At 34.8% G+C, this 20,655-nt stretch overlaps 1 protein-coding gene across 2 annotated transcripts in view; it reads left to right on the forward strand.

The window, feature by feature from the left end:
• The window catches only part of Glra3 (glycine receptor alpha 3), a 150,086-nt gene that overhangs the window by 39,285 nt on the left and 90,146 nt on the right, over nt 1-20,655 (forward strand). For both annotated transcript variants that reach the window (XM_031339840.1, XM_031339841.1), the window contains exon 3: nt 14,134-14,201. In XM_031339840.1, the coding sequence (XP_031195700.1) occupies nt 14,134-14,201 (68 nt within the window). The remainder of the gene's footprint in view (nt 1-14,133; nt 14,202-20,655) is intronic.

Here is a 20,655-nt window from a genome sequence, read left to right on the forward strand (position 1 = left end):
GTCTGTGCCACCCTCCAAGCAGAACCATTGTTCATTGAAACAGTTGGTGACTGACTTTATGGATAGACTATCTTAATATATACACCATTTCTTAAATGAATGTAACCTGTTCTCTGTGGCCTGAGAATAAAGTCACTCACTCAAGTCAAATAGTTTTGACCTACAATTCATTCGTTGGCACAGCAGAACTGTCTACTCTCATCTTAGCTATGATGGAGGTAAAATCCTTCAGTGATTTGAAGGTCATTGAAGTACAGCATTATTACAATGAAATCCAATGTCTAAAAATTGTTCTTATTTTGGGCTTGTACCACAGTAAGAGCCAAGAATTTAAACTCTGCTAAATACAAAACAAACAATAGACTAAACAAAATAAACAAAAAGACTTTATATATTTATGTTCATTTAAGAAATACTAGTAGTGATGTATTATTTTGAAATATACAGTTAATATGTTTGGAGTTATTTAAAATTTATACTGAGAAAAAAGTATATATTTTCAGTATTGCTGTAGACAAGCATCTACATAAGACTGTTAAATTGATTGTTTTATATCAAACAACTTTTATAATACTCATTTTTATTGTTATAATATTTTATAAATTTTAAGGAATATGACAAAAAAAGATATTGTAGGTTTTGAAGAGGGGGTCTCTGGGAGGAGTTGGGGTACAAAAGGGAAACAAGAATGTGACTTAATTCTATTTACTTAAAATGTGTTTTTAAATGTTAACAAATTCAGACAAATTGAAATCATGTAACCTTTCTCCTCATAATGCAGTAAAAGTTAATAAAAGATTAAAAAAAGGGAACTGGAGATATATATATACATATATATACATTTTTGTCATATATATGTATATATATATATATAAACAAATATATATATTTGTTTTTTCAAGGCAGGGCCTCTCTGTATAGCCCTTGCTATCCTGGAACTCACTCTGTAGATCAGGCTGGCTTCGAACTCAGAAATCCACCTGCTTCTGCCTCCCAAGTGCTGGGATTAAAGGCATGCGCCACCACCACCCAGAACTGGATATTTTAAAATGATTAAAAAAACTCTAAAATATTATTCTAGTTACCAAATATTTTCCATGAATTTCTTGAAAAGAAAGTAATGATTAATTTAAAAGCATTGCTTTTTCTATTTTATGTGGTGATAAGTAATAAATTTAAATAAATGATCTATCTATAACTATACTGTAAAATGAAGCTTAGAAAGCTGCCTGAATGCTCCAATTAATACTATTTTGAATATTATTTACATAGAAAGGAAAACATTTTAATAATATGGACTTTAATCTACTTTAATTCGGGGAGAACAAAAAAAAGTAATGACTCGGTAGATGTTTCAGCGGTGAAAAGCACCGGCTGCTCTTCCAGAGGCCCTGGGTTCACTTATCAGCACCTCCATAGCAAATCACAGCTGTCTATTTCTCCAATGACAGAGGAACCAATGGTTTCTTTTCTCTGACAACACCACATTCATGTGGTTCCCAGACACAGGTTCAGGCAAATTCTCATTCACATGCAAAAAATTATTAAATTTAAATGTCAAAAAACATTAATATTATCAGATTAAAAACAAAGTTAATAACAAGTTTAAGACAATAATGTGCAACAAGAGACAGAGATGGGAATAAATTTTATTGTGAATTTCTGAGTGTGAATTTACCAAGTGGATTGCTTCATCCTAAAATATGTTCCATATTTTTAAATTTATTTCTTTACTTATTCATTTTGCATCCCAATAGCACGCATCCTCTTCCCAGGTCCACCCTTACAAATCTCTCCCTTCTCAGAGAAGGGGCCCCTTTAAAAATAGATGTATCTCCTGATTTGTTTTTAACCTTTCAACTATAAATTTTTTTAACTTAGTGGAGGGAAATGTGGATATGTAGCTGTGAGAATATAATATGGTTTACGGAGATATATAAAAATGAAAATAAGAAATTCTGACTATTAAAATCCATGTTGCATCACTGAGAACTGATGTTGAATTCAGTGAAAAAAACACAGTTATGGCGGCAAGGCAGAAGAAATCCACACAGTAATTAGTGACTCCATATTCTGCATTTCAGAAGGATTGTTATTTTCACTGAAAATTGCAGAAAAAAAATCTATTCTATTTTTAGATGTCTGTGTATCCTTTGAAAACATGTAAACAGCCCAAAGAGATATTTTAATAAAAATGCAGATGAATTATTAACTATATAATAGTCTCTTTGCTGCCTTTGCCAGGCCTTTAGGCATTTTAGTTCTGATTTATTATTTCAGGGATTTATAAAAGAAGTATCAAATCATTTAAAAATGTGATAACTTTCACTTATTTGAAGAGCATAAATGGTAGATTCTTTTGTAAGTAAGATGCATTCCAATAGCACTAGTCAGTAATCAAGCCAGTAACAGAGTTTACTAATTTATTTGTTTATTTATTAACTCGTTGAAGATGAGATTTGCTTTTCCTAGTTTCATCAAAGAGGAGAGAGATTTTACTTTTTGAGGTTCATCAAGGTATTTCAAATTCCAAACTTTTTTTTTAAATTAAATATGTGCTGCATCTTATTGATTAAACTAAGCTAAATTATAAAAATAATTAATAATTAGTTTATAGTTACTTTTCTTGCTTTCTCATTTTTGATATAAATATAGTTGAAATATATGTATTTATACATGTGTATACATATATATACACATATGTGTAAGTAAATATATGTGTGTATATATATACATATGATACATATGTACTTGCATATACACATATATATGTGTATGTATAAATATGCTATATATGTATATACATACATATATACATATATATGTATATTTTAACTAATGGTAAGTTTCCAACATACACACATATATATATATATTTTAACTAATGCTTAGGTTTCTAATAAGGAGTCTCTTACTATGCAGTTGGGAAAGAACTGACCGATACTACATAGCTCAGACTAGTCTCAAACTCCAGGTAATCCACTTGCCTCAGCCCCCTAAATGCTGGGATCAAGAGTGGGCACTACATGAAACTGAAGTTTACGTTTTATTTTCTATGACTCTATATACCAGGGGCAACAAGTAAAATAAATTCTTTTTTCTTTAAGTTTCAAGAGGAGAGTTAAATGGACAAGGTTATTTAGCTCCAATTTGTCTGAAAACTTTGGGGTAAAATTAATAGGCACTTGTTAGAACAGCTTATGAATTAGAAAATATAGACTATAAGAAACATATAATTACATCCTGTTTGTCCATTATTGGTCTCTTCTATTAATGCAGTTAATTTATCATAGTTGATGACCTAGAGCCCTTACTTTGTCTTAGAGCTGTTCCTTACTGTTGAACAATTTTCATAGGCTATAAGACACACAACAGTATGTTATATTTGTACTGTGACTACATCATACAGAATAGTTTCAATGCCTTAAAAATTCCATTCCAAAATTTTAAAATCACACAGGAAAAAATTGTGTTTATTAATATTGCTTTTGTATCCATCCACAAAAGTACTTTATATGAAGTAAAATGCAATTAAGGTTAGAACAATTGAGTTGGTTTGCATGAACATGATGCAGCTGCCTTTTGTCTTTCTTTTTCTTTCTCTTTCATTAGTTTTGTGGTTTTGGTTTGTGGGGAGCTTATTTGCTTATTTTGGGGATATGTTTCTTGTTTTCTATTTTGTCTCTTTAAAAGACAATTGAGAAGGAAAGGCTTTCCACATTGGATCTTTGATTGCTAAGAGTTAAAATTTGTCAAGTATTTTTTGGATATGAAGTGTTCCCTGTAGTCACTGGCATTTGAGCACAAGATTTTCAGATGGTTGGATGGGAGATAACTTTCAGATTATAATATCTAGCTAGAGGAAGGGTGGCTTATATTGAATAAGCTTGGCCTCAGCTCTCTGTTTGTAGACTTGTGAGGAAGCAATACTTTTAAGTTTCTGCCACCTGGACCAAGGTGGTCCCAGCCAAAATGCCTTCCTTGTACTGATAAACTGTATCCTTAAAATCTGTGAGCCAAATAAATCCTCCTTCTTTTACTGACATCATTTCTGTACTCTTCCGCAGTGAAAATGAAGGTTTTGAATACACCAGGCTTGTCAACACCAGGAAGAAGACATTAGTTTTGAGGAACCAATGTCAAAAGTTCCCTTAAGTCAACAAGCCATGCTTCTTTCACAGGAAATGAGAAAGAACAAAATTTCTGTACGTCCTTTTACTCCCCATTTCCACTTGCATTCACATAACATGTTGCTTTATGTCATCTGTCAACCATCTTTAGCAGCCTTTAACTTTTTATGCCATTAAACTAATTATGAACTTCCTTCCATTTTTTTGGTACATTAATTAATTCTCATTTTTGTTTGGCAATATCATCTTCTCTAGACAGAATGAAAACTGTTTTCAAGTCTTTTGTATTGAAGTAAAAAAAATGGATCATCTGAAGCTCAAAGCAATTTCATAGGATAACTGAATTACAAATAAGAGTTTAATCACTATAAGAACACTGTCTTTAATGAAATATTACAGCAGCCACTCTTGAAACTTACTTCTCACTGTTACTAATCTTGATTCTTTCTGTTGGCCTCTCATGACATTTAAAGATGAAATCTCAACTACTCAGCAATATTTATTTTATATTTATTGTTCTATCACTCTGGCTCTAAAGTTCAGTTGTTTAAAAGATAGAAATAACATTATTTCTTTCCACAGTACCCTTGAGATTTCTATTCAGTAACCTTCCAATATTTCTATTTATTACCACCTTTTTTCACATATTGTAAATCAATTAACACTACTAGCGTCTCATCTGACAGCAGAAACGTGACTCTCATTACCCTCCCTATAATTATTTATTTGATAAAACGTAATGTAATTTTTGGTGCCACAGCCTTTCCTTTCTTCCCCTGCTTTGGTTGCACTCTGAAATCCTGCTTACTTTTATCATCCTGAGAAAAAACACATCCAAATTCAATCTCTACATGCTAGGGATGCATGATGACATACCCCCAATCCTTTTCCAGGTCTTATGTGCTTCACTACTTTTTCCATTACGATAACACAGTCTTTACTTCATCTCTATCTAACATGCAGTGTCTTGCAGATGTTTTTTTTACAGAAACTCTATCTTTCCTGCAGTGCTTTCTCAAAACCCTCAGGTGTCCTTGGCAGAGAGGCCTACCTGTCTTAGAATGCCTACTTGGGAAATTTAGAACTGCATTCCTGTGAAGCAGTAGATAAATGGGACTCTACTTTTATTTCATAAATCAGAAATTATAAATCTTTATGTATAGTCATTAAGAAAATTTTGCTCATTAAATAGTAAGACATACAACACCAAGTTACATATATGTGCTTTTAACTGAAATAAAAACAAATCTCTAGGTTGAACATTTTTTAATCTTCAATTATACTTTGTCTTTAAGAAGGGAAAAGCTTTGGTACATAAGTCTGTTAAAAATTTCTTAGACTCATTCTTATGAATATTTGAGTTGTTTAATTGTTTATTCTACATTGGCCTAATGAACACTTTCTCCAGTGTGATTAAAAATAACATCATCACTGAGTCTCTGCACTGCACTTTGATATTCTGCCTTCATTTCATCTCTAAACTTAAAAGCCATGTTCTATGTCTTTAAAGGACATTTAAAAGAAAAATTGCCGCTGAAAACATCTGCAACTACTGTCATTTGCTTTTCAGGCCAAGGATGTCGACTGTAATGAACAATTTAGAAGCACAGTTTGCCATATGGATGCTGTAGCAGTTATTTGCTCTGTTGCTAAACATAGGGTGTATTGGATAGATATAACAGCTTTTGCATTGGCACGGAGAGTAACAGATTGGCCAAGGACTGCTAAGCAGGTGCTGTCTGTGATAGCAAGTAGATTTACAATCTCCTCAGTGCTTCATACTCCATAAAAGTTTTCAATACATATAGCAATGCTTAAGATAAAATGGATGCTCCAAAATTGCTGGCTTATCTGACCTGGACCAGCCTTCTGGGTAGAACAGTTTCTTTAAAACATGATGGTTCCGTATGCATCTTATTCTTTGAATCTGTCTCCATGCTCACTGTCCATAGTCAGATCCATTTTGTATTACATTCACATTATTGAAAAAAACTCCTACATCCAATCCTCCAAAACTTTTATCCATCAGTAAAATTAGGGATTTTTCAACAAAGGATACCTCCTTGTACTAGTTATTGATGGTTGCTGAAATAAAACACCAAGAACTAAAACAAATTGGGAAGGAAAGAACTCATTGGTGTACAGGCCACTCTCCAAAGTAAAGTGAAGCCAAGGTAGAAACATGGATACAGGAACAGGAGCAGAAACTATGCAGGAATGATGCTTCCTGGCTTGCCCAGGTTGTGTTTTTATATAACACAGGGCAGCCACCCAGAGGTGGTATCATCTACAACTGATCCTCCATGTCAGTCATTGTTCAAGAAGTTGTCGCATAGGCTTACCATAGCAGGTCTGATGGATGCAATTCCACAATTGATGTTTCCTCTTCCAAGATACCTCTAGCTTGTGTCAAGATGACAAAACTTAATCAGGACATACTTGCACTTACAATATCAAGAATCTGTAAAGGCCCCAAAATGATCATGAAGTGCAAACACTTTGATATCATGTGAGACTCCATGATCTAACACATTGACCTTTATAACCAAATTGATGTTTATTTTAATACTTCAAAATGTCATATAGATCAATCTTATTTACATACGAACATGCCTTTTGAATGAATATGTGCTGTACTTTTGAAAAATGCAGTTAGGGCTTGATGTTCTTTCTTCTGTGGGAAGATTGCATAAACCAGTTAAGGATTCAACTGAACATCAAATAGTACTGAGAGAGAGAGAGAGATCTGACCTACCAGAGTATATACGTTAGATCTGCAACAAACCACTGGGAGTTATTTTTATATTAAATTTTTTAAAATTATTTCATTTATTTACATCTAGGCACTGCCCCCTCTCACAGTTCCTCATCCTATTTCTTCTCTGAGAGAGTGTCCTCCAGGGTTAAATTTAAAAATTAAAACTAGATAAATTGTTTACTTCTACAAAGAGCTATTTGCCTCCTGTTGGAGACATAGTCAGTGGCAGGGGATGTCATTTGTAGAGCTATAGCTGGCTACATTTCCTTTTATACTTGTTCTTCTGTGGAAACATGTTTGTATCCGTGTGAAATTCTTTTTTGCTTATATTCAAACCTCTGTTCAACATGGGATGGAATTACCATATCCCATATCTTATGAAAAAAAATACATGTGGTTTCACTTCCTAATATTGTATTTAATGAAGCCCTTTTTGAACCTTAGTGGAATGAATCTAAGCCCTGAAGCATTTATTCTCAAGAAAATTCATTAGAGAAGATATTACTAAATTATTTTCTCTGTTACTATTCATAATTTTGTTGACTTAAATCATATTTAAAAGATGGTGTTACAAATAATTGGGGGGATGCTATGGAAGAGGAAGAAGAAGGATTGAAGGAACTGAAGTAAATGGCAACCCAATGGGAAGACCAATAGTATCAACTAAACTGGATCTCTGGGAGCTCCCATAGACTGAGCCACCAACCAAGAGAGCATGCAGGGCCTGATCTGAGGGCCCTGGACTTTCCATAGAAGAAGACTGGCCTGACTGACCTCAGTGGAAAGTATACACCTCATCCTGTAAAGGCTTGATGCCCTAGGGTGGAATAATTCTAAGGGGGCACCCTCTCAGACGCAAAGGGGAAAAGGGATGGGAAAGAACTCTTTGAAAATTGATTGGGATGGAGAAACATTTGTGTAATAAATAAACAAAATAATTAATTAATTAATTTAAAAGGGAAATAATTAGAGAATACTTCAGCTTTTACCAAATGCATAGTGGAAATCAAAGTCTTAAAACAACAAAGACTCTTTTTGATAAATTCAAAGCAGGAAAGTCATCTCTATTTTATTTCTCTCAATTGTAACAAATGAATGAGTATGTTAGTCCTGTTACAGCTTCCTGGGCAACCTTCCCCAACGTGCATGTATCTCCACCTGCATTTTATTTGAAAGAGAACTAAAACAATACTAGTGAATTTATGGTTTTCCTTTCCTAAGGAAAACTGAAAAAGTCTAACGTAATTAATCTGAAAGTAAAGAATGACTCTTGAAACTTGTATAGTTATAATAAAACAAAAGAAAAGAGTAGTGGTTGACTTTTAAATAAAACCATGAGCTAATAGTGTAAGAGTGTGAAGTGTTTCACCCTGGGTGTATTTTCAGAATCTGCTACTTTAGACTTACATGGACTGAATGGGTAAAAACAAACAAACAAACAAACAAACAAACAACAAAACACTGTATCTCTAACACTTAAATGTGGCTTCACACTTACCTTTTCATAAAATGGAAAGAAATGGTGGAACAAATTCTAATTTTGCTTACCACCTAAATCTTAGGGCATTCATTTACAAGTTACCTAAATAAGATAGTTTTCGTTCATTTGATTTTTCTATTTTTAATTTTATTTTTATATTAAAATGTAATTAATTAGGTGAGATTCCACCTCACACCAGTCAGAAGGCTAAGATCAAAAACTCAGTTGACAGCAGATACTGGAGTAGTTGTGGAGAAAGAGGCAACACCCCTTCATTGCTTGTGGGATTACAAGCTATACTACTCCTGGGCATACACTCAGAAGATGCTCCAACATGTAATAAGGACACATGTTCCACTGTGTTCATAGAAGCCTTATTTATAATAGCCAGAAGCTGAAAACAACCCAGATGTCCTTCAATAGAGGAGTAGATACAGAAAATGTGGTACACTTACACAATGGAGTACTACTACACACTAATTAAAGACAAGGAATTTATGAAATTCTTAAGGTAATGGATGGATCTGGAGAATATCATCCTGAGTGAAATAACCCAATTACAAAAGAACACACATGGTATGCACTCATTGTTAAGTGGATATTAGCCCAGAAACTCAGAATATCCAAGATACAATCCACAAGCCACAAGAAATTCAAGAAGGAAGGACAAAGTGTGGATACTTTGATCCTTCTTAGAAGGAAAAACAAAATACCCATGGAAGGAGTTACGGAGACAAACTATGGAGCAGAGACTGAAGGACAATGCAGAGACTGCTCCATCTAGGAATCATTCCCAAATTCAAACACCAAACCCAGAGATTATTGTGGATTCCAGCAAATGCTGGCTGACAGGAGCCTCATATAGCTTTCTCCTGAGAGGTTCTGACAGTACCCGACTAATACAGAAGTAGAGGCTCACAGCCATCCATTGGACTGAGCACGGGGTCCCCAATGAAGGAGCTAGGAAAAGGACCCAAGGAGCTGAAGAGTTTGCAGGCCCTTAGGAAGAACAACAATATGAACTAACTAGTACCCTCACACCTCCCAGGGACTAAGCCACCAACTGAAGAGTACACATGATGGGATTAATGGCTCCAGCAGCATATGTATAGCAGAGGATGGCCTAGTCGGTCATCAATGGGAGGAGAGGTCCTTGGTCCTGTGAATGTTCTATGCCCCAGTGTAGGGGAATGCCAAGGCCAGGAAGTAGGAGAGGGTGGGTTGGTGAGCAGGGGGAGGTGGAAGGGAACAGGGCTTTTCTTGTTTTTGTTTTTGGAGGGGAAACTTGGAAAGGAGATATCATTTGAAATATCTAATAAAATAAATAAAATGTAATTAAAATATTTTCCCTTTCTTTCCCCTTTAAAGTCTTCCATATATATCTTCTGGTACTTCTTCAAATTTATGTTCTCTTCATTCACTAATTATTATTACATTTAAATATAAATATACTCTAAAAACAACCTGTAAATCATCTAATATTACTTGTATGCATGTTTTTAGTATTGTCATTTAGCAGTGGTCAACCATTCATTGTGTTCTTCCCTGGGTATGAGTACCTTTCCCATTCACTGCTTTACACAAATGCATAGCACTGAAGTCTGTCCTCTTTGATGATTTCATTGGTGTGTCCTATCCAGCTCATGTTTGGGCATCATGTTGATGAGACTTTATGAGTCTAGCTCGTGGTATTACTAGGAGATTCAATCTCAAAACAAACTCCTCCGGCTCTTGCAATCTTTCTACCTCCTCATCTGCATGCTTTCTTAGCCTTAGGAGAGTTTTATTGATGTAGCCAATTGGACTGGACTCCAAAAATCAACATTTTAATCAGTTTGGATTTTATAAGTAAGGTATTTAATTGTGTGGGCATATGTTTTTATTCTTGTACAGAAAATAAAGATTAAATCTTTTCCTTATCCACCCATATCCCACATACAATATTTTTTAAAAACCTTATTATCCACACATAGTTAGCATTTCTTATTTATGTCATCTTCTCTTTCTAACATTTTATAGCAATTTAAATATTCAAGTATATGTTTAATTCATGTAGAAGTCTAAATATGCTATTACAATTCCTAGCTGACATGTTCACAAGTCAGTATTTTGTAATTTTCTATACCTGTGCTGAAAAATGGAGGAATGACATCAAAACGTAGATGCAAAATATTGTTTCTAGCTAAATTTTTGTAAGAGAACCTAACTGCATAGTAAGTATGAAAGTAATGCAAAAAAAAATGAATCTGTATGTAAGGAAGCTTAAAAGATTTATAGCCTCATGTATCATTTAAAAAAAACTAACAAAAGACATCTACAATTAAAGTGAAGAAATGACCTTAGAGAACAGAACTAGGCATCAAGAAAGAGCATCCCACAAAACAAGGCTGTGGGAACACTTTCCAGTGCACTGTTGGGAATTTGCAGAATCCAAGGAAAATGAAGCTACTAGGAAATCTGTAAGTTGAACATTTACATAGGTAATTTAGGTACTTCTGACCTTGAAGTCAATTAATGACAAACATGAGGAAAGCTATGTGGTATGTAGTACAATCATCAATATCAGAAAATGGTTCTCTAAGAAAATAATTGATACTATAAGTATTTTATAGCTTAGTCTGTTTTCCATATTATGTATAAAAGTCTTTTTTTTTCTTTTCCTTTATTGGATATTTTCTTTATTTATATTTCAAATGTGGTCCTCATTCCTAGTTTTCCCTCCAGAAATATGCTATCTGAACCCACCTGCTTCTATGAGGATACTCACCCGCCCACCACCCACCCACTCCTACCTTCCTGCCCTGGCATTCTCCTACACTGGGGCATCAAGCCTTCACAGGATCAAAGACCTCTCCTCCCATTGACACCCAACAAGGTCATCCTCTGCTATATATGCAGCCATGGGTTGCTATATGTGTACTCTTTGGTTGGTAGTTTAGTCCCTGGGAGTTCTGGGGGGGTGGGTGGTCTGGTTGGTTGATATTGTTGTTCTTCCTATGTGGTTGCTTTTCCTTTGAACATTGCTCTCCTGTAAGTACAGTTTTATTTCCTTATGCCATTCATTAACCTTTAGATTCAATCCTCTTGTCAATTAGAGAAGATAATGCCACATTCAGAACTTGTAGATAAGCTAATAATACACCTGGAGATTATTTAATTGCTATAATATTGGTAGAAAGTAAACACAACATCAAGTGAAAGTTTAACTCTGTGTAGGCAATAGAATATTAAAAATTCATTTGTGTTTGGAATATGAACAGAGATTCAATCCTTATCTCTGGGTAAGCATCAATGTACACCTACACTATTAAGTATTCTACTTAGGTAACTTTAAGGTAAAGAATCGCTTTCTTGTGTTATTACATGTGTGTGTGTGTGTGTGTGTGTGTGTGTGTGTGTGTGTGTGTGTATATGTGTGTGTGTGTGTGTGGTATGCATGTGAGTATGCTGGTGTGCTTTACATGCGAGTATACTGTTGTGCATTACATGTGCCCAAACATTGACAGCAGAAGAGGATGCTTGCTTATTGCCTTGAGACACAGTATTTCTCCGTGAACAAATGTTCACAGAGCTAACATTTGTTGTTTAGGTTAGAGTGACCAGGCACAGTTACGGGTGTGGTTACAGGTACGTAAATGTATGCCTAGATCTTTATCCATTAACTTATTTATTTATTCACTTTACATCCTGATCCCGATCGCAGCTCCTCTCCTCCAAGCCCCACTTCATGAGCCCCCCTTCACATCTTCCTTTTTTCCTCTGAGACAAGGGGACGTCCCCCCTGGGTACCAACCTACCAGGGCACATCAATTGATTGTAAAACTAGGAGCATCCTCTCCCACAGAGGCCAGACAGGCAGCACTGTTAGGAGAACAAAATCCATATTCATGAAACAGATTCAGAAACAAGTCCCACTCCAGTTTTGGGGGGACCTACATGAAAACCAAGCTGCACATATGCTACATATGTGTTGGTGCCTAAGTCTAGCTATATATGATCTTTGGTTGGTAATTCAGTCTCAGGGAGCTTCCAAGGGTCCAGGTTAGTCCTCTGTCAGTCTTCATGTGGATTCTCTATCCCCTGTGGGTCCCTCAATTCTTCTCGCAACTCTTCTACTAGACTCCCTTGCATTTGATATCCTTGATATCCTAGTTACAAATGGTAGAATACTGCCCATTCCTGGATAATTTTGGAATAAATAATACCCCATACCTGACAAGAAGTACTTAAGAGTTAATTGATTCCAACTCTTTTGAACCCTGTAAATTATTACTTCTCTGAGAATCTTCCATGTGCTGAATGCAGGCCTTAGATATTTATGAAGTGAATAAATAGACCTATTTAAAAATAAATTCTCTGAAATTGTGATAAATGAAGAATCAGGCATTTGGAAGGCAGTTGAGGAATTGTTGAGAGGGGATTCTCCCCTTTCAATAAAACACTGGCAGGATTGTCAAACTCAACTTTCAGAATCCTAAAATAAACAACAATCTTGTAACAGTCTGGGAGGTGTGTATTGAAGAAAAGCTGACAGACTTCTTTAACATCAAAATGCTTTTTTAATTCTGTTTAATGTCAAGCTTTACAAAACCTGAAATGGACCATCATTCCAGCAGTGTCCAAGAGAAAAGACAACACCAGAGCTCTTTAGACAGTGCATCCAGAGAGAACTGCCCCTGTGTGGCCTGTTTAGAAGCTATAAAACAAAAGTTACTTGATAATTGACTTGCCTAAGAGCACATTTGGGCACAGTCCTAATTTCCTGGACATTTGTTGGAAACAATCAGAAACTGATTTTGCCATCTATTGTTCCAAACTTCAAGTTAGTCTGTACAATATAGTAAACAGATCTGAGTGTTGAAAAGCTCTCTTGTGTTCTGAGAACTGTGGAGGTTATGTAGGAGTGGAGGTTATGAGCATATCCAACAGAGACTGAAACAGAGCCAGTTCTGGCTGAGTGTGTGTACTGTGCTAATAAGAAAAGAAAGCTAAGGGAGAGAGTATATCTACCAAAACATAAAATCTCCTTGACTAAGTAGATAATTACAGGCTCAAGGAACTCAGGAAACTGCTATCCAACAATTCTGACCTGAAAGCTCACAGAACAGATTGCAGTGACTGGAAATCACTATAACTTACTGATCAACAAAGAATAAAAATAAATAATAATAAAAATAAATAAAAATGAAAAGTTTGGATGGGAGATAAATGTGTATATGGGGCTGGAGGAGTACCACCATACATTGTCTAGCTACATGACACCATAGTTATTTGATATTTCTAATAGTCAACAAAATTTTAGGAGTCATGCAGAGACAGGAAAAAAACATCCCCATGAAAAGAAGAGTAGAATATCTCTGAATTAGCTCATAGACTATACTTATTAGACAGTCACAAAACGGCTTCAGATTCCAGATTAAAGGAAATGGACTTGAACTTTGCCCTTCCTTCTTGCCTTACAGAGCCTGAAGTTAACCAGAATTAGTTCCATTTGGTCTGGGTGGGGTATGAAAATACTTTTAAATACATTCAATCACATGCATTTTCTATATTCATTAGAATAGATTTTTACATACTAGCCATTGTCACTGTTCAAGAAACATAACCAACCTTGAGGTTTTCCATCCAGACTTCAAGAGTGACTGCTTTGGCACTGAACATTATGAACAAATAAAGAATACTTCAACGAAAAGCACAGGATTATTTGAAAATACTTTAAGTGAGCATCTACAAGCCTTTTTTGATATTCTTCTCTTTTTTTCCAGGTCCTCCAGTTAATGTCACATGCAACATATTCATAAACAGCTTTGGCTCCATCGCAGAGACAACTATGGTAAGCTCATACACTCTGCATCAGGTTTCAAGCTGGATTAATTTGCAATTATATTAGTGAGAACTTACAATTTAATTTGATAGAATGAGATTTCAATAAATGAAATTAATGAAATTACTAAATTACTATCAACTGTAGATAATGATATCTATCTAGAAATGTCTACCTAATTGGAGAATTTAAAAGAAAAATAAACATTAAAAATAAGATTGGATATTCCTAATTCAATCCTATACTATTAAACTCCTAATTAAAACTAAAACTCGACCAGATTATTTATTTCCAGTGCATGTTAATAGCCACAGTATGTATAATAAGTAAATATCTTGATATTTAATTACTCTGCATGTTTACAGTCTATTTATACCAATATTTATGTTCAATATTTACTAAATTCATTTTTCAAGTGAATAAAGCACTTTCCCAAATAATAATAAAGATGTTTAGTAGACACTGGTCCTAGATGTACAGACCTCTAATCCCAGCTACTCAGAGTCTGAGGCAAGAAGATCACAGGTTCAAATGCTGAATGAACTACAGAGTGAATTGCAGGCTGGCCTAGGAAATTTAATGAGACACTATCAAAATGAAAAAATAAGTAAAGGAAAAAACAGAGAGCTGGTTAGATATTGCTTCATGTCAGTACTAACCCTGGCACTGAAGACTTAGGCTCAGACCTCAGTACCAAAATCAAACCAACACACAACTAAAATAACCTACAAAAATGAAAATTATTGTACAGTTTCATTTAACATTGCAATCTAAGAAAACCATAGAAACTTGTCAACAAGACCCTAGAATAGAAAGCCGATCATTATAGATCAGTTTGTTCAAACTATTTGATATTAATACAAAATATTGTGTTTTATATTCTTGTTTGATCTATAACATTAATGGAGAAATTTAGCTTATATAAAAAGGGCAAAAAAAAGTCATTGAACTACTGAGAAGCTGGAAAATTATCAAGTAGCCAACATTTAAAACAAGTTTTATGATTCCTTCATTACCTAGTTGTACTACATTCTTAAACTTAGCATGAAGAAATTTGCATCAATATATCAAGTATACTTAAAGAAAATATTATATGAAATACTTGAAAATTAACATTTTCAAATCTATTATCAGAAAATTCCAATCATTTACACATTTCAAACTCACATAATAATGAAATTTCTTAAGAAATATATGTGACAATTAGTAATTGATAATCTGTGAAATATTTTCTCTGTCAGTTGTTTAGATTTTGGAAACAAAGGAAATGAATTCATCTCTACAGAAGGGGCATGCTAGTTAGCATTTCCCTCAAATAGATGGAATACTTACCAGTAAACAAAATCTTCATGATCCCCTCAAATGCAATGTAGATACAAGAAAAGCATTGTTGAAAAATAATGTGATTCAAACTTTAATACATAATAAAGATTTGTAGTCATCTTTAACACAGCATATAAAAACATGTGTATTAATGTAACATAGAAAATAATATGATTTCTTATATAAGCACAGTGTGATTCTGTCAAGAGTCTATCTCTAAAATAATTGCAGTTGTTTCAGACTAGCATATTCTAGACTCTCCCTGGATATCTAGATCTAACTCAGCTCTTGTATGTGAATATGCTTTGTCTAAATAATATCCAGTATATACAAAGAACTCAAAAAGTTAAACTCCAGAAAACCAAATAATGCTATTAAAAATGGAGTACAGAGCTAAACAAATAGCTTTCAACTGAGGAATACGAATGGGTGAGAAGCATCTACAGAAATGTTCAATATCCTTAGTCATCAGGGAAATGCAAATCAAAACAACTCTGAGATTCCACCTCACACCAGTCAGAATGGCTAAAATCAAAAACTCCTGTGGCAATAGATGCTGGCAAGGATCTGGAGAAAGAAGAACTCTCCTCCACTGCTGATGATATTGCAAGCCAGTACAACCACTCTGGAAATCAGTTTGGCAGTTCCTCCGGAAACTGGACGTAGTACTACCAAAGGACCCAGCTATACCACTCCTGGTATACCCAGAAGATGCTCCAACATGTAATAAGGACACATGCTCCACTATGTTCATAGCAGCCTTCTTTATACTAGCCAGAAGCTGGAAAGAACCGAGGTGTCCCTTAAAGGAGGAATTGATACAGAAAATGTGGTACATTTACACAATGGAATACTACTTAGCTATTAAAAACAATGAGTTCATGAATTTCTTAGGCAAATGGATGGAACTAGAAAATATCATCCTGAGTGAGGTAACCCAATCACAAAATAACACAGATGGTATGCGCTCTCTGATAAGTAGATATTAGTCCAGAAGCTCAGAATTCCCAAGATACAATTCACAGAACAAATGAAACTCAAGAAGAAGGAAGACCCAAGTATGGATACTTCAGTCCTTCTTAGAATGAGGAACAAAATACTCATGGGAAGAGATACAAAGACAAAGTGTGGAGCAGAGATTGAAGGAAAGACCATCCAGAGACTGCCCCACCTGGGGATTCATCCCATATACAGCCACCAAACCCAGACAATATTGTGGATGCCAACAAGTGCTTGCTGACAGAAGCCTGATATAGCTGTCTCCTGAGAAGCTCTGCCAGTACCTGACAAATGCAGAGGTGGATGCTCTCAGCCAACCATTGAACTAAGCATAAGGTCCTCAATGGAGGCGCTATAGAGCAGACCAAAGAAGCTGAAGGGTTTTGCAGCCCCATAAGAGGAACATCAATATGCACCAACAAGTACCTCCAGAGCTCCCAGAGACTAAACCACCAACCAAAGTGTACACATGGAGTGACCCATGGCTAGAGCTGCATATGTAGCAGAGGATGGCCTTGTTGGACATCAGTGGGAAGAGAGGCCCTTGGGCCTGAGAAGACTCAATGCCCCAGTGTAGGGGAATACCAGGATAGGGGAGCAGGAGTAGGTGGGTTGATGAGCATGGGAAGTTGGGATGGGATGAGGGGTTTTCGGAGGGAAAACTAGAAAAGAGAATAACATTTGAAATGTAAATAAATAAAATATCTAATTAAAAAAGAATAGTTAAAAAAAAGAAAACTACAATTAGCTTTATTTCTGTATACTTCTTGAATTATATTTATATTCTCTGGAAACTATCTACTTTTCATTTCTTCTGTATTTGGAGTGCAATCCTAAATTCCAGGAAATACATTTTCTTCTTATTTCTCCAGTGAAAGATTGCTTCTAGAAAATGCCTCTCCCAACAATAGTTGAAAAACTTAATGAAGTAAGGTCACAGGAAATGAATAAAATAGAGGAACTCTGACTGACAGATTCCTAGAGATTTCTGTTCCTTACAAAGTGATTCTTCAGTCCACCACTAACCTACCCTTTATAGCTCCAATGTAACTGTACTGACTAAATTTATTAGTATTCTGCATACTATTTGCAAATTATAGTAAACATATAGACATAGCAAACACGGCTCAGTTTTATGTCCTCCTTACAGCATAGCAAACCTTTCCATTCCTATGTATTCTTTTGTAAATGTCACGTCCCTCACTTTTTGACATTCATGACCAAGCATAAGTAGAGATTAATAAAGGCCCCAGTGATTAAGTGTTCATTCAGTATTTTCCATTAATGTCTTTCTTCTTCCTTCTATATTACTAAATATAGGATGTCATTATTTTTATTCAAATGCTATTTTAAAATTTTCATACTATCAGCTACTATAGATGAAATATGGTGCTATTCTCTAAAGGAATAAAGAAAAGTGGAACTTGCTACTATAGTTTGATCAGAAGCATGATAAATTATTTTGCTTCCAGTTAGTTAATTTGTTGTATTTTATTTATAATGTTCACCCTCCTTTCTCTGCAACTGTTTAGTGACTGTATTTGGTAAACAAATTTTGTCCTATTAATATGTTAAAATGGTAATATTTCATTACATTTTATTTATTTATTTGATTGCTTACTTATTTTATTACCTCTATGTGTGTATTTGCCCACACATGTGTATACACACTCACACCAGAGCACACATGGGCAGGCAAGAGAACAGCTTGTGGTTGTTGTTCTTTTTCTTTCTACCATGTGACTTGTTAGGAGTAAATTTTGATTTTCAGAGTTAGTAGTAAGTGCTTTTACTCACCAAACCATCTTTCCAGCTTCATACTTTTAAATATATTCACATTATTCCAATTATGCTTTATATATAACCTGACTAAACTAAGATTATCCACTCAAAATAAAGAATGTGATTCTAGATTGCTTCAAATCATTCATAAATATCTTTGTGTCTAAGAAGACATATATAAATATTACTAAATCATTATCCTATATATGTACATATCTGTTTAGCAACCATATGAAGTGTTTTCATTGTTCGTACAACCCAAATATTTGGATTCCCTCTGCTGGAGGAAGCTTATCAACTATTGAGTCTCCCCATTAATAGATTATATTATTCTCATCTGATGTTAGCGTTATTCTTTCTCTAGAAGATTTTCTATTTTTTTAAAGCATTTAAAAATATGTTTTACAATGTTTTCTGAGATCAAGGTATGTTACTATACAATATTCGTGTGTTGAGGGAGAGGGCTATGTATGTAACACACATCTGTCCTATGCTTTGGTCCCATGATGAAAACACCTTATGATTTTTTTTTTTATAAAACAAAGCCCAAGACTGCTATGTCAATGATGTATATTCCTGCAATCATTGCTTGAGCAATAAGTAAGGCTTATATCCTAAGATGAAACACTTCTCAAGTGAGCTTGATGTTTAACTCCTAGGTGTGTGAGTAGTTGTTTAGATATGTACCTATAACAGTATATCAAATGGATTTATCTTCTTAACTATCTACCAAGAAAACAGTTGACATCCATCTTTTGACATGTGTGTTAGATAACTAGAAATTTCTGCTACTGGTGAAAATCAGTATTGATCCTTTAAACTTTATATTTTTGGTCAACACTCAAAGAATAAATATATTATACAAAGTAAAAAGAAAAACTCAGGTTCTATTTTGATAGCTCCTCACATGCATTTTTATCCATACATCTATAACAAGAATTTGAAGAAAATTGTGAAGTCATTATATTGTCAGAGAACTGACAAATGGTTAAGTGTTTTTTTTTTAAACAAAAGTTAGTTTCAATATTTCTTCCTGTGATGAGTATGTGGTATTATTTTAGATCACCTAGTAATTAGACTGTTCAGGTCTTTGAAGGCTACATGACAAAAATATTAATTACACATATGTTAATAGGATCTTTAAACTATTGATTCTTTGAAAATATTTTTATCAAATAATTTTAGACATACCAAGATTCATATATAATAAAAACTAATATACTCATCATCATATGATAAAATTGAACATTACAGACCAATTATAGTTATTTACTTCAGTCTAAAGAATGGCTTCTCTAAATACTTAAAGGAAGCATTTGATGTCAGTTGAAATCATTTTCCTGGTGTTTATATGAAAATATAAACCAAAGGATTATACTGAATTATCCACAAATTTTATTTTCTTGCTCAAGTTTATGTTTTTGGAGATTACCAAAACTTACATTCAAATTATGTTATTTAATTTTCTTTGTTGGTGTGTATGTAGTTTGAAAGTATTTTGATATTTGACTACAAATATATGTGGCAATATATACATACATATTTATACATGTGTTTCCAGAGTAACTATCTTATACTACTGTTAAGTGCCCATGACGTTGAAGCAGAGCAAGTTAGGTATTCAGGAGACTTTGGAGTGAGGAAAGGGAAAGGAAGAATCGTGTGCTTATCCTGTTATACTCATAGGATTTAGGGATAATTTTAGCCCAATTGTCATCAGAAAGACTTCATTCAGAAATGGGTGAAAACAGAGGTAGCAATACATAGCCGAAGAAAGGAAGGATTATAGGAGCCAGAGGGGTCAAGGGCACCACAAGAAAAGCCACAAAATAAACTAATCTGGGTTCATAGGGTCTCAAAGAGAACAAACAATCAAGGAGCCTGTGTGGCTCTGATTTCTGCAGATAATGTTGCACTTGTAAAGCTTGGACTACTTATGGAAGTCCTATGCAGACATTCACAGCCAACCACTGGACTGAGCACCGGGTTTTCAATAGAAGATCTAGAGAGAGGACTGGAGGAGCTGAAGGGGTTTGCAACCCCATAGGAAGAACAACTATATCAACCAACCAGACCCCGCCATGCTTCCAGGGACTAAACCACCAACCAATGAGTACACATGGAGGGACTACAGCTACATATGTAGCAGAGGATGGTCTTGTCAGGCATCAATGGGAAGAGAGTGAAGGATCAATAATTCCCCAGTGTAGGGGAATATCAGGGCAGTGAGGTGGGAGTAGGGAGTGGGTGGGGAATCACCCGCATAGAATCAGGGATAGGGGGATAGGATGGGGGGGTGTGGAGGAGAAACCCCGGGAAAGGGGATTACTTAGCATACTTTCTGAATAAAGCCAAATAC

The sequence above is a fragment of the Mastomys coucha genome, unplaced genomic scaffold, assembly GCF_008632895.1.
Source record: "Mastomys coucha isolate ucsf_1 unplaced genomic scaffold, UCSF_Mcou_1 pScaffold22, whole genome shotgun sequence".
NCBI lineage: Eukaryota > Metazoa > Chordata > Mammalia > Rodentia > Muridae > Mastomys > Mastomys coucha.